General features: G+C 39.5%; 1 protein-coding gene across 2 annotated transcripts in view; it reads right to left on the reverse strand.

Moving 5' to 3' along the window:
- Positions 1–16,320, reverse strand: part of LOC150075774 (neurobeachin-like protein 1) — a 693,585-nt gene that overhangs the window by 179,590 nt on the left and 497,675 nt on the right. For both annotated transcript variants that reach the window (XM_090387670.1, XM_090387669.1), the window contains exon 36: positions 8,479–8,599. In XM_090387670.1, coding sequence (XP_090243796.1) covers positions 8,479–8,599 — 121 coding nt within the window. The remainder of the gene's footprint in view (positions 1–8,478; positions 8,600–16,320) is intronic.

Below are 16,320 nucleotides of genomic sequence, written 5' to 3' on the forward strand. Positions count from 1 at the left end.
CAAAAGAGCTGCATAAGCTCATACACTTGCTTTCTTGCATCACATGCCACTACTACTACACCATATCAAGCATTTTTGCATTTCCTATATTAGACCATTTACTAAAAATGTTTCCTCCCATATCTGATGACAGCTATACCTTTTTCATTTAATTTTATTTCCATTTTATTAGTATTTTGATGTACTAATTTTACTTTTCAGTTTGCCTCATTTTATACCGGCTTGGCAATTCAACCCATAATTTTCTTAATTCATCATAACCTCTAGAATATTAAAATTCTCTCACCTTTCACAAATCTACTACACTTCTTTTTCAACTTTCCTCGGATAGCTACTGGCATTTTGTGTAACTTTCACATCCATCTATGCTTACTTAATTCAATATATTAATAATACTTATTAGCATTAGTAGAGGCATTTGATGCAAGAAAGCAAGCTTATGCAGCATCAGCCAAAAAAAAAAACAAAAAAAAACCCACTTCCATTTCACCCCTCTGCTCGTTCAAAATACCTGTCCAGCTGAGCCTTAAACTTATTTAGGCTATCAACCTCCACTACAAGGGATGGAAGTCTGTTCCACCAACCAACCACCCGCTGGCTAAAGGCAAATTTCCGCACGTCTATCCTACATCTGTCTTTCCTCAATTTGAATTTATTCCCTCTCAGGTGATTATTCTGAGCTAGAGGAAGAGTCCCATCAGCATTGAGCATGCTCAAACCATTCAAGGCTTTATACACCTCTATCAGATCACCTCGTTGGTGCCTAGTCGCCAGACACTGTAATTTGCAAAACTTAAGCCTTTCTTCGTAAGAGCACCCCTTTGTTCCATTCACTAATCTTGTTGCCCTTCTCTGTACTCCTTCCAGCAGCTCTACATCCTTCTTGAAATGAGGCCTCCAGACCTGTATACAGTACTCTAGGTGAGGCCTGACCATTGCCTTATACAAGGGAATAATCACCTCCTTATCCCTGCTGGAAAATTCCTGTATATCATTGACAATACTCCATGAGCTACTCTTGCAGCCCGTCTGCACTGCTCAGAGAACTTCATATCTGCCTGCACAACCACCCCAAAGTCCCTTTCATTCTCTACCACTGTCAGTGTAGTACCACAGAGTTGATACGTTGCTCTGGGGTTGCTGTTTCCCATGTGTAGTACTTTACATTTGTCAATGTTAAACTTCATTTGCCACCTCTCAGCCAATCTGCTCAACCTTTCCAGATTCTGTTGCAGCAGCATAGTGTCAGTAGTGTCTTTGACAACCCTGTCAACCTTTGTATCGTCTGCAAACTTGGACATTAAGCTTGCTATACCATCATCAATATCATTTATAAATACAGAAAACAATAATGGACCCAACACTGAGCCCTGAGGGACTCCACTAATAACATTAGTCCACGATGAGCAGTGTCCATTGATTACCACTCTCTGTCTTCTCCCCCTCAACCACCCCTTTATCCATAGCAGCAATTTGCCTCCAATGTCACACTGCTCCAATTTGTGTAGCAGTCTTCCATGTGCAACAGTATCAAAAGTCTTTCTAAGATCCAAGTATATAATATCAATGCTATTCCCTGCATCCAGTTCTTTTGTGACTGCATCATAATATCCAATCAAATTGGTCAGGCAAGACTTCCCCTTAACAAAACCATGCTGTGTCTGAGCTATAACTGAAGTCTTGTCTAAATGATCCTGCAGTGCTTCTTTAACCAGTGCCTCCATTAATTTTCCTGGAACAGAAGTCAAGCTCACAGGTCTATAATTACTTGTGTCAGCCTTTGTCGATCCTCCTTTGTGAATTGGGGTCACATTTGCCAATTTCCAGTCTATGGGTACCTCCCCTGAGTCTAACGAAGCTCTGATAATTATGGCTAAGGGTTTGCTTACTTCCTTTGCTGCCTCCTTTAATATAACTGGATAGATCCCATCCACCCCAGGTGCCTTTCTTGTGTTTATCTTCAACAGTTTCTCCTCCACTTTACTCCCGGTTATTTCAAGATTCTGTAGCTTACTGCTAGAGTTGAATACACCTCTGGCATTCCCCTCGCTGAATAACTCCTCATGTGTGAATGTCGATGCAAAATATTCATTTAGTTTGTTAGCTACCTGAGCAGGGTCATCAACAGTTGACCCATCAATATCAAGTGGACCAATCTGATTCATCCCCTTTCTTCTAGAGTTTACATAAGTAAAGAACTCTTTGCTGTTTTTCTTTGCATCCCTTGCCAAGGATTTCTCGTAATCTGCCTTCGCCTGCCTAACCTCCTTTGTAACTTGGTTGCATACCAACTTGTATCTATCATAGGCTTCTGTGTCATGTGTTAATTTGTAAGTATCCCATGCATTTTTCTTCTCTGCCATATGCCTCATTAGTTCATCTGACATCCATTTTGGCCTAAACCTTGAACAATATTTCTTAGTTGGTATGTAAAGCCTAGTAGCTTCCAAGATTAATTCTTTGAATGCTTCCCATTTTGAATTTGCTGTTGGTAACATCATCAGTTGGTCCCACTGTATAGAATTTAAATACTGTCTCAGGCCATCGTAGTCGCCTTTACGGAAGCAATAACCCTTCCCTTTACCCCTAATGGTAGTTACCTCTTTGAGTAAATCCCACTTCAGCACACTGTGATCACTGCCACCTAGTGGTTCATTTATCTGCAGATTCTTAATGCATGAAGAATCACTGCTGATAATCAAATCAAGAGTATTACTCCCTCTAGTTGCCTCCCGAACATGCTGATGTAGAAAACAGTCATCCAATAAATCCACAAAAGCCCTGCTAGTATGTGAGTGACCATCCCCCAAATTCCAGTCAATATCTGGGAAATTAAAATCTCCCATTATAAGACTCTCTGATTTACTGGCCCATTCTATTTCCCTGTACAGTTTCTTATTATACTCATCAGAGTCATTAGGCCTATAGCATACTCCTACTCTCAATTTTGATCTCCCAATGCTTATGTCACACCAAACTGACTCAACACTGCACTGTCCAGCGATGTCGACTGGCTTCACTTCCTTGGTTTTTATGTGTTTCTTAACTAATAGCATAACCCCTCCCCCTTTCCTATCCTGTCTATCCTTTCTGTAGACATTGTACTCCCCAAATTCCAGTTCTGCATCCCTTATATCTGTGTGACACCATGTCTCTGATATCCCAACAATATCTGGCTTTGATGTTTTGAGCAATACCTCAAATTCATCAAATTTATTTACTGAACTCCTAGCATTGGTGTACACGCAAGTATACGTGCACCTGTTTCTATTATTAGCTACCCTAACACAACCCATGTGTTTACTTGTACCGCAATGTCTCCCAGCAGTCTCTGAAATATCATGCATCTTGTTTTTCAGGCTTCTGCTCATTCTAATAGAAGCAGTGCAAGAATCTCTTTCACCTCTGCCAGTGGTTACTGTCAATCTATTGGTCTTTGTCTCCCCCCAAGCTAGCAGCTTTAAAGGATGCAAGAATACTTATATATATTCTTGCATCCTTTAAAGCTGATTTGCACTTTTAGATGCATCTGTCATACCTGATTTAATAACCTTGCATTCACTGAAACCATTTCATCAACTGTATACCTCTTTTTATATGTAACTCTTTAAACATTACCTTTCAGGGATTACACTGAATATCCTTTTATATATATATATATATATATATATATATATATATATATATATATAACTGGTGTGCAAAACTTAAGATTAGTCAGGTTTTCACCTGACTGTTTCTCATATCCAGGGCACTCCTATGTAGCTACTCATAGGAGTGCCCTGGATATGAGAAAAGCATACCAAAGGAACTCGTGAGGTACAGACATGATAAAGGAAACAACACCGACACAACAACAGAAACAAAATGGTACAGAGGGACTTTATTCAAAAAGGACAACACAGCACTGGCTGCCATGATACAGATGCATCACTGCCAAAGATGGAACAAAGGGAAGTGGTGGTCCTCAGTAGAAGATATGGCCACCCCTAATGTCGATGCAGGCTTTGCACTGCCTATCCATAACTTAGAACAATGTCTGGCTAAGCGCCATCTTCAGCTGGTGAACGTTTTCTGTTGGGTGTGGAAGTGCCACTGCGTGTCTCTCCCCAGAGTGTCCCATGTGTGTTTGATGGGATTTAGATCTGTGGAAAGGGCAGGCCAATCCATACGAACAATTTCTCACTTTCCAAAAGCATATAAACAGCTGCAGTGTGATGGGGTGTGGCGTTATCATCTATAAATGCGAACTCGGGGCCAATGGCACCACGGACCAGACACATCGGGAAGAATTACCTCAGTACAGTAGCATGCACTGGTTACAGTTCCGTCTTCCAGCATCTGGAGTTGTGTACATCCATCCAAGATAACACATCCCCAGATGAGAACACCTCGACCGCATATTGATCCCTTTCAGTGATGTTTGCAGGGTGATACCGTGTGCCAACCTCTCGCCAGTTTAGCTGATGTCCAGAATCGCTGCTGAGACTGAATCTTCTCTCATCAGTAAAGAATTCCACTGTCCAGTCCTTGTGTTCAATGCACCACTGTAAATTTGGTGGGTGTGGAAGTGCCACTGTGTGTCTCCCCAGAGTGTCTCATATGTGTTCGATGGGATTTAGATCTGTGGAACAGGCAGGCCAATCCATACGAACAATGTCCTCACTTTCCAAAACCATATCAAAAGCCTGCAGTGCGATGGGGTGTGGTGTTATCATCTATAAACGCAAACTTGAATGCACCACTGGTCCTTGAGATTGTCACAGACATTCTCTCAGATATGCCAGACAAGCTGTATTTGCCACCTGGGAGTCTAAAACGCTAATGGAACTGATATTGGGAACTGATACCCAATTTCGGCGAAGTCCGGATGGTCTGTGACAGCCAAATCCTCTGCTTGCACCTTCACAATGGTGGGAATGTTAGTAATCCTGGGTATAACCTCCATGCACAAGTACATGGTGGGTGACCACCTAGGTGTGAACCAACATAAGCAGGGGTCGAGGTGTGGTGCCCACACCACATGGAGGAATGCCGCCCCTCTATGTTACCAGGCAGTACTAGGTGGTAGATGACTCTTATCAACCGGTGCAATACCACCACTTTGCTTATTGGAGGCTTGAAGCGGTGGAACCCATGTTTAGTCTCTAGAGCTAAGTTCCAGTCAATCCTTCCATACCTCTTCCATCATACAGTATGATCGAGGGCTTTTGAGGTTATGATGAACATCGTGGCGAGATCCAATATTCCTAACATCTCGAGGGTACAGCTCTAAAACAGAGTTCGCAGGCCAGCCGCTAGTTAGTACACTGGACGGAACCTGGTAACTCTCTAGGAGGCTTCCGGATCAGCTAGTGTATAATCTTGTTACCTCTACTCTGCCAGATAGTGACTGGAGAGAGTCCGAGTAGTGTGTATGCAGGGAGCATTGTCGAGGCCATATTATGTCAAGGATCTGGGTATATTCTTACCATGTGTAAGAATATACCCATATCCAAAAATTTCATTACTTCATACAGCATGTCCCACCCACTTTTTCTTACTATTGAATACACCGTGAATTGTCAAACTAATAGAACAAGCTTATCTGCGAAAAGATCTAAACCTCCCAAGCACTTCCTAATTCATTTCACAAATATACGTGGTCTCAATTCTAATCTCAATGATGTCCACTTCCACTTGCAGTCTGCCAAACCCCATGTACTTTTTCTGACAGAATCTCAGTTATCGGTTGATTGAACTACTGCTCATCTCAGATGCCCAAAGTTATTCGCTGTGTGATTTCTTTCGCCTCAAAGGTGGTACTTGTGCATATGTCCGTTCTGATATTCCCTGTCAGAGACTTGGCAATTTGGAATATCCTCTCTTTGATCTTCTCTGTCTTAAAATCTCTCTCTACCTCATTGTGTCAAATTCATCTGTTGTCTCTACCGTTCTCCCAGCTTCACTAATCACTTGGAGCTCTTTGACTTCCTCTCTTTGCAACTTGACTTTCTCCAGTCCAACTTTCCTTACAGTGAGGTAATTTTCCTTGGTGATTTTAACGTTCACAACTGCAGCTGGCTTCCGTTTTCTAGTCACACAGACCCAGCTGGTTGAGATGCTGAGGCTTTTGCAATTACTAACAATCTTGCACAGATTGTTCATTTACCTACAAGAATACCGGACAATCCTAATCATATTGATCTTCTTCTTCACAAACAACCCTTCAACCCTTCCAAGTTGTGATCTGAAGTGCCTAAACGACCTGAGAGGTCGTTTAGGCACTTCAGATCACAACTTAGCGATTGTCTCTTCTCCAATGGAGCCTTTATCTCATGGCTATACCCAACCTCGTGTTGTTTGGCATTACAAGAATGCAAATTGGGATGACCTGGGAGACTTCTTTTCTTCTTTTCCTTGGTCAGATTACTGTTTCAAAACTTCTGATGTCAACGTTTGCTCAGATCATGTCAGTGAAATTATCCTTACAGGAATGGAATCCTTTATCCCACTCTCCACTTTAAAATCTCTTCCTTTATCTAAACTTGGTTTTCCAATAAATGTGCTAAGGCTGTTCAAGAGAAGAATGTTGCATATCGTAATTGGCTTGTTTCTAGTTCTTCAGTTTCATTTTCTGCGTATACCAAAGCTCGCAACAATTGTAAAGCAGTTATTAATCAGTCCAAACTAGAGTTTGAACAGGCTAAGAGTAGAAAATTTGCTTCTTGCCCTAATGGTAGCCAAGCATTCTGGTCTCTTGCCAAAGCTATTGGCAGCAACTTTTGCCCATCTCTGCTCCCACCTCTGTCCAAACCAAATGGTTCTGTTGTCACTTCAGCCAAGGATAAAGCTGACCTGCTAGCATCCCATTTTTCTTCCAACTCATGTATTAATGATCTTGGTAAAACACCTCCCACCATACCCAACACTCTCTATTCAATGCTCCTGTGGTCTTCCGTCAAAAGGATGTTAGAAGGATTTTGATGAATCTTGATGCTAAGAAAGCTCCAGGTCCCGATGGTATTTCTCCACTTGTTCTCAAAACCTGTGCTCCTGAACTTACTCCTATTCTTTGCCGCCTTTTTTCACTTTCTTATTCCAAAGGTGTTTTCCTTCTGCTTGGAAATTTGCTCATATCTAGCCAGTTCCTAAAAAAGGGTGACAAATCCCTCCCATCCAATTACTTCTACTCTTTCTAAAGTAATGGAGAAATCAATTAACCGCCAACTCTTAAACTACCTAGAAACCTTCCGTCTGATCAACAATCACCAGTGTGGATTCCGTCAGTGTCAATCCACTGGTGATGTTCTGGCTTATGTTACCCATTTATGGACTAATTCAATGGAAAGGTTCGGGGAAACACAAGTAGTTGCTCTTGACATCTCAAAGACTTTCGATCGTGTTTGGCATAAAGGTCTTCTAAACAAGCTTCCATCTTATGGTTTGCCAACTGTTCTTAGTAATTGGTTATCCAGTTTTCTCTCTGATCGCTCACTAAGGGTGATGGTAGATGGCTCTCTGTCTTTAACTTCTCCACTAATGCTGGTGTCCCCCAAGGTTCAGTTTTTTTCCCCACTCTTTTCCTCTTGTATATTTTTATGATCTTCTTCCGTTGACTGGAAATCCTCTCCATAGTTTTTCAGGATTTCCTGTCCTGAAAATTACAGTCTACAGAAGTTCAAGTCCAATGTCAACAAATATCTTCTTTCATCTTCTCAACCTCCAACCCAAGCACGGTAGTAAGTACTATACGTTCTAATACCTCTCGTGTTTGGGGTTTTATAAAAAAAAAAAAAAAATTGTCTCCCCGATGGGGACACAGCGTACTGGCCGTCGGGCAAACAGTCCACATTTGTGGAGTCGCCTAGCCACAGTAAATCGCAATACCCTGCGTCCTGTGCAGCTGGTTTGCAATGGATCTCGCTGTCTGGTGTTGGTCCCACTTGGCCTGTGGGAGTATATAACGGTCATCATTGGGTGCTGTTTTTCGTGGATGACCACCACTGTTCCTTCGAGCAGCTGTACCTGTCGTTCGGAAGGCCGACCATGCACGTGATACGATCCTATGGGTGATACCGAACTCTGCAGCCACACTCCTCGGACTTCAACCTTCCTCCAGCTTCCCAATTATTCGACCCGGAGTAAAGTCATCGAGATGTCGTCTGCTGGCCATTTCTTTGTCTGTAGCAGTCTATGAAACCAACTGAACATCTGTAACAATTGTGCTCACCATTCAGTAATTTGCACATAACTGCCGAACTGCTGCTTTTATCTGTTTATGTGAGCCCTCTCATCACGATTCAAATTTTTGCATATGCACCAGCTTTCTACTGAACGGCCACAGTTATGGAAATCGCCACAGGCTGCTTCATTTGATTTTGTGGTTGTAATCTTCAGAAATAGTGTTGGTCCTTAAATTTTTACACCAGTGTGTGTGTGTGTGTGTGTGTGTGTGTATACAAAGAAGATATATATATATAGTAATACTAAACTTACTTTCAATGGCATGATTAAGTATTCCATCTATACTAGCCAGAAGATGACAAGTTTCTTCGATACTAGCAAAAGGTCGAGTCTGTACAAGTGCATGCAATTTTGCAGTTGCCATGGCACACAACTAAAAAACATAAATTAAAATAAATTGTCAGCAATATTTATTTTCTGTATATATGCCTATTTTCAATAAATTTTTGTTGTTTTAAAAAAAAAAAGTCAGTTGTAAGTTATATATATAAATATATATATATATATATATAGAGAGAGAGAGAAAGTCAACAAAAGAGGGCTGTTAAAAAGCTGGATCCAAAGAGATATTCCTACAGGAAGACTCCAAGACTATAAGCTACAAGGTTGGAAATTAGGCATATACAGGTAGTTCTTGACTTTACGAGTTAATTCGTTCCTAGCGTGCACTCGTAAAGCGGGAATTAAACCCCATAGACAACGTTAAAAATTGGGGTTACATTCTCAACAATGAAATTAGTTAGCTAATTTGTTTATGTTGAAACAATGATTGATTTTTCCAAAGAAATTAAAACGTAGCCTGTAAATCAATCAAATTATAATAATAAAGAAATTATTTATGACTTACAAATGTTAAAGAATGTTTATTCTTCATCATCAACTAAATGCACACTTGTCATTGCACAAGGATTCGTCTTCTTCAGAAATGCTTCAAGAGGCGTTTGTTTCCAAGATAATCTTCGCTTTTTCTTTATAAATTTCAATAGCATGCATAAGCATTTAACGGAATGCACAAATTGCATCTAATACGATTTTCATGGAGTAACAAGTTTATGATGCTAAAAATAAAAGGAATGAAGAGAAGATTCTGAAAATTTATTTATGTTTTTTATACAATTGAAGATTTCAGTGAAGGGGAAACACATTTCACCATAATAACGCAAAAAAAACCACACAATTCCAGCTAATTGTATTTTTGCAAATGTAATAACATGGAGTTTACTACCCGTTTATAATTGCTTGCAGTAACAGAAATGCCCAATAAACTGGAAAGTGCAAATTGTTTTTATTGTTTTATGGTCGTAACCTCTAGAAATGTGCTTTAGAAAAATGTCACAAAGGCGTTCAAAACTGATTCTTATAACAGAATATGATAACAATGGAAATGTAGTACATTTCAGTGATTCGAATTGGTAACTAATACAATTTGCACTATAAAAATGACCTTTTAGACAGTTATATAATGAAAATTTCAACTTCCGAGATCATGGAACGAATTACCAAAAAACAATGTGTAATTTCGTTCATATTACGATATTTTCATGAAACGATGGTGTCTCTGGAACAGATTAATATCGTAAAGCTGGGTACACTGTATTTTATAGCTACATGCGTGGTTTGAAATGCAGTATTTATGAATGCTTAACATTCATTTTTTGCAATTAATGTTCATATCTTCGATTTTGTTGATACTTGATACTTTGGAAAAAAAAATAACTCATAAACCCGGGAACTTGTAAAGCGAAAACTCGTAAAGCGAGAACTGCCTGTATGTAGAGGAGTTGTTACTATAACTTTCTGAAAGTGATAAAGCCCAAGAAACCTATAGGTAAAAAGAAATCCAAAGAAGAAAAAATTAAAGAAACACTTGTCATGATGAACCGAAGAACAAGATAAACACTGACAAGGCCAAAATGGAGTATACTGAGTAATGCAAAGCCATTAGAAAGAGATTCAGAGAGGACATAAGAATATTTAGCACAAGGAAATTAGAACAACCATTAAGGGAAAACAAAGGAATTAAATCAGTAGCCATGAGCAGTAATATAGAAAGACAAATGATACTGAAACTGAAGAATAGTGATGGTGTACTTATAAATAGCAGAGAAGGCATAATTCAAATAGCAGAAGACTATCATAAAGAATTATACAAGGAACAAGGGTATGATGCCAGCAGTGGGGAAGATGGATCACAAATTAGTTACACATATGACACCTGATATCCTTCCTGATGAGGTAGAACATGCGTTAAAGAAAACGAAGAATCAGGGGCAGATGAAGTTACCGCAGAGTTGTTAAAATTGGGAGGAAGAGAAATGACACAGAAACTGGCAAGACTCTTCATAAAATGCATTAGAAAAGGCGTGATGCCTAAGGAGTTGAATAATGTAATCATAGTTTTGCTGATTAAAGAAAGGAGATAAATCAGAAATTGGAAATTACAGACCAATTAGCTTGTTATTGCATATCTACAAGTTGTTCACAAGGGTCATTACTAACAGATTAGAAAGAATACTTGATGAGAATCAATTGAAAGAGCAAGCTGGCTTTAGGACAGGTTTCTCAACTATGGATCACCTTCATGTAATATCGCAGCTAACGGAAAAAGCAAATGAATATTTGCCTGGCATTTGTGGATTATGAAAAGGTATTTGACTCCATACAACATAAGATAATGTTTCGGACACCATAAAGAAAAGGCATAGATACCCCATATGTTATGATTTTGACGAAAATATATATGAGAATGCTACCTCCTTTATTAGATTAGACAGACAGTAGCAAATTTAAAATTGAGAAAGGCGTTTGACAAGGGGAGACAATATTTCCAAAACTATTTACTGCTGCCCTTGAAGAAGCTTTCAGGATATTAGACTGGTTGCAAAAAGGAGTCAATGTGAATGGAGAGTACCTAAACCATTTACGATTTGCAGATGACATTGTGGTCATAAGCCATGATCCCAAAGAATTAGAGGAAAATCTTAATTAGTTATGCGGACTTAGTAAGGATTTCAGATTAAAGATGAATATGGCTAAAACAAAAGTAATGATGAACAAGTATGCCACAGAAAGGGACATAATCTTTGAAAGAGCAGTAATTGAAAAGGTGGATTTATATAATTATCTAGGACAACTCATTATCTGTAATAATGATAAATGGTTGGAAGCCAAGAGAAAAATAAATTTTGGATGGATAGAATTCAGGAAATATAGTCATATACTGAGGAGTAATATCCCAATTTGTCTGAAATGTAAATAATGAACCAATGTATACTCCCCACAATGACTTATGGAAGTTAAACTTGGGCGCTCACCAAAAGAATGGAAGAGAAGCTGAGAACTACACAGCGAAAAAAGGAACAAAGTATATTAGCAATCAGACTGTTAGATAAGAAGAGAAATACATGGATATGCAGCAAACATAAGTAAAGAACATCCTTGTCAAAACTAAAGAACTGAAATTATCTTGGGCAGGACACATAGCTCGAAGACATGACAACAGATGAACTAAGAAAATAACAGAATTATACCCAAGAAGAGCTAGAAGAAAACCTGGAAGGCAATAATGGAAATGGACATATGAAATTCATGAATTTGTGGGTAATAAATGGATAGCCATTGCACAAAACAGAAGGAACTGGAAAGTTGCTGGAGAGGCCTTCTTACTGCAGTGGATTGAAAATGGCTGATGATGATAGAGTTGTTTAAGGACTTAAAAGGATTGAGTAATATTTTCATTTTTCAGGATGATACAAAAAGAGGACATAGAATCAAATTAAGGAAAGAAAACTGTAGAGTGTATATTGCATCAAAAAAAATATATATACTAGGTGGTTATAAAATAAGTTTCCCTATTCAGGAGACCCTAGTGTCAAAACAGTTAGAGATAGTGCTGTGAAAATCGGTGGGTATGTCATTTAGGGTTTGGGGAAGCGATTTGTAGAAAACAATTTATTCAAATTTCTGCCACTCGGGGAGAAATTGGCACTGTAAATATGAGATGGAATACTTAACTTAGGATTAAATTTTAATATCAGAAATCTACAGATATTGTTCTATGTCCTTTCCTTCAGTTGAGATGACATTCCGAAAAAACTGTGTCGTACGGAGGACACAGTTTTGCGTAGCATCTCACTAGAGATGTTGGCTACATGCTGTTTAATGCTTGCTTTCAAATCAACAAGCGTCTGTATGCCGCCCCGATAAAGTCTGTCTTTCAGGTATCCCCATAGCAACAAATCACAGGGATTAAGATCTGGTGATTGGGAGGGTGGCCAGAACTGTGGAAAAATCTCTAGAAATTATGCGATCATTTCTGAATGTTGAACGGAGCAGTTCCTTCACTTGTTGACCAATGAGGGGAGGGGCACAATCTGGCAAGAACACTACGGTCTCCAAGCATTGCCTTTCTTGAATAATGTGAGCAGGAATAATGTGATCTCTTAGAAGAGCACATAACTGTGCGCTAGTTACTGTACACCCTACAGAGGGGGGGACATGAGGTGTAGACTCTTCAAAGAAAAATGGTCCGCTTATACACTCTGCTGTGAATCCACACCATACTGTAATGTATGACTTTGTAGTGGTCTTTCTTGCACAGCAGATGGAAGAGAAGTTCCCCATATTCGGCAGTTTTGTGCATTTACAGCCCAATGAAGAGCGAAATGTGCCTCAACAGACTACAAGATCATTCAAGGCCATATATCAACAAGTTCCACATGAGCCAGAAATCGTAGAGCAAAGTCTATTCGTTGTTGTTGATCACAAGACTTTAGTTCTTGCACTACGTGAATCTTGTATGGGAACCAGCATAAAATTATTTGAAGCACTTTACGTACAGTAGACCAAGGAAGATTCAAGTCTCTTGGCACTACTGACTGGTAGCGTTTCGCATTCTGACCTGAAGACCATTACATCTGCCACTTCATCCACTACCTCTGTTCCGATACATCGTCCTATGCCTGGAATTACACCTAACTCCCTAATCGGTTCAAATTTCTTTATTAGTTTTTCAAGCCCCATTGACATCAAAGGTCCTTTATGAAAACCTATAAGTTTCTGATATTCACGTAGTGCTGCTTTAGCGTTACTATTATTCTGGTAGAACAGTTTACTATGAGCACGTTCTTTTTTTGTAAGAGCCATAATGGTTATTGACGGTGGCATTGGCCTTTCTGCTTTTATCTAACAGGATGTCATTTGCGTAAGCAGCGTATCTTGAAGTAAATGACAACTTTTATATATGTGCAGTGCCGGTTTTCCCCTGGTGGCAGAAATTTGAACTATTTTTTTTATTCTACAAATTGCTTCCCCAAACCCCATAATGACATACCCTCTGATTTTCACATCACTAACTCTAACCATTTTCACACTAGGGTCTCCTGAATAGAGAAACTTAATTTATAACCATCCAGTATATATCAAGTTTTATTTATAATTTTTTTAATAATTGTTTAAAAAAAATTCTGATTTCTTTTTTGAAAATAATTTCTCTAGTGTTAGACAATAAAATCAATATAAGAACAAATTAATATTTGAAACATTTATCAAACAGTTTATTTTTACAAAATTTAAAACATCCAGGAAAATCTCACTCCACAGAGTCCAATGACATATAGCTAAAACTCTGAGAGAAAAAAAAAAGGGGGGGGGGAGCCGAGTATAAAAATTCCCATAAGAGGATGGGGGATACTTTCTTGGGGGGGGGGTTGTGGTGGAGACGAAAACAGTAACATTAGAAATGCAGGTTGGATAGATATGAAGATGTGTCTTTACCATGGACAGTTTATGGTAGAGAGGGGAGAACAATTCATGTTTTTAAGGCAAAGTCAACAACAATTCAGCGCAAAATGATGGAGCACTCTTTCACCTCAGGCTTGGCCCAAGTTGGGACACCTCCCCAGTCAAGAGCTGGATCCAAACGTGGTGGCCAGTAACTTTATGGTCACTCTCTCTCTATTTCCTTATCGCCAGTGGCATGGTGACCTGTCTGATGACAAAGGCAACATAGAATAAGCGCTTGTATTCAGCTTAATATCCCAAATAAAAGTTTCTCACCCAGATAATCCACTGATGTTTGAGAACCTGTTGATACACTTTTCCTGTAATAAAAACACTTTAAACCACATATTTTAATCCAAATCTGCAAAAAGGATACAGTACCAGGGGCAAAGGTTGATGATGTTGTAGGGCAGATATCATCCTTTAAGGCCACAAAGGGTGATATTGTACACGTTGGCACTAATGATATTAAGAGTAGGAGACCGGCAGAATTATTTAACAAGTACAAGGCAATGCTGAAAAAAAGCCGTGAGTTAAGGGTTGAATTTGAAAGTGTCTGCAATTCTGCCCAGATACAATAGGAGGGAGTATATAATGAGAGCCTTGTCAATCAATTTTGCCCTGGAGAGATTGTGCAAGGCTCAAGGGGTAGAATTTTTCTCAGCCTGGTCTATGCTTGTTAACTGCTTCTACAGGGTTGGGATACACTTAAATAGAAAGGTTACAAGAATATTTGCTGATGCTATCAAGGCAGAGTTAGGTGAGTCAGGAAACTGCTAGCTTGGGGGGATACACGGATAGATTAACAGTAGCTGTTGACAAAGGTAAAAGTGATTCACCTTTGCCAGCGAAATGAAAGTGATTCATTCTTGCACTGCTTCTATTGAAATGCAACTGAGCAGCAGCCTGGAAATCAAGGCAATGGGAATTTCCAGGACTGCTGTGAGTCATAGAGGAACAAGTAAATACATGGGCTTTGTTAGGGTACCTAAGAGTAGAAACATGTATACTTGCATGTACACCAATGCTAGTCAAGACATCAAAGGCAGATATTGTTGGGATATCAGAGACACGGTGTCACACAGACATAAGTAGTGCAGAACTGGAATTTGGGAAGTACAATGTGTACAGAAAGGATAGACAGGACAGGAAGGGAGGAGGGGTTATGCTGTTAGTTAAGAAACACATAAAATCTAAGGAAGCCATCCAATTGATGTGGGTGGACAATGCAATGTTGAGTCTGTTTGGTGTGACATAAGCACTGGGAAAGGATAAAGAGCAGGTGTGTGTTATAGGCCTAAGGAATCTGATAAGTATAATGAGCAATTGTGCAGAGAAATAGAGTGGGCTAGTAAATTTGAGTGTCTTATAATGGGGGATTTTAATTTCCCCGGATATTGAATGGAATTTGTGAGTTTGTCACTCACACACACACAAGCAAGGCTTTTGTGGATTTATTGGATGATTGTTTTGGATGGGAGGCAACTAGAGGGAGTAATACTCTCCCTTCCCATTTCACTCATCCATTCACTCCAAATGTTTGTCTAGTTCTGCCTTGAACTTATTTAATTTGCTGACCTCCACTACGACGGATGGAAGTTTGTTCCAGCTATCAACCACCTGCAGGCTAAAGGCGAATTTCCGCACATCTATTCTTGAATTGCCTTTCCTCAATTTGAATTTATTCCCCCTCAGGTGAGTAATCTGACGAGAGGAAGAATTCCATTAGCATTGAGCTTACTAAATCCATTCAAGGCTTTATACACCTCAATTATATCACATGGCAGGTGCTAATCTCCAGAAGCTGCAATCTGCAGAAATTAAGCCTTTCTTGATAACACCAACCTTTTGTTCCACTCACCAATCTCATTGCACTTCTCTGTACAAGTTCCAGCAGCTCTACATCTTTCCTAAAATGAGGCTTCCAAACCTGTATACAGTACTCAAGGTGTGGCCTGACCATTGCCTTATACAAGGGAAAAATCACCCCCTTATCCCTGCTAGCAAAATTCCTGTATATCATTCACAAGACACCATGAGCTACCCTTGCAGTCATTGTTTGCACTGTTCAGAAAACTTCATATCTGGCTGCACAATTACCCCCAGAACCTTTTCATTCTCCACTACCCTTAGTGTAGTACCAACCAGTTGATATGGTACTCAGGGGTTACTACTACTACCCATATGCAGTACTTTACATTTGTCAATGTTAAACTTCAGCTGCCAGCTCACAGCCCATCTGCTCAACTTGTCCAGATTCTGTTCACGTAGAGTACTATTATTACTGTCATTAACAACTGTGCCAACCTTCGT

Source organism: Mastigoproctus giganteus, chromosome 13 (assembly GCF_048544385.1).
Source record: "Mastigoproctus giganteus isolate SK-2022 chromosome 13, ASM4854438v1, whole genome shotgun sequence".
Classification (NCBI taxonomy): domain Eukaryota; kingdom Metazoa; phylum Arthropoda; class Arachnida; order Uropygi; family Thelyphonidae; genus Mastigoproctus; species Mastigoproctus giganteus.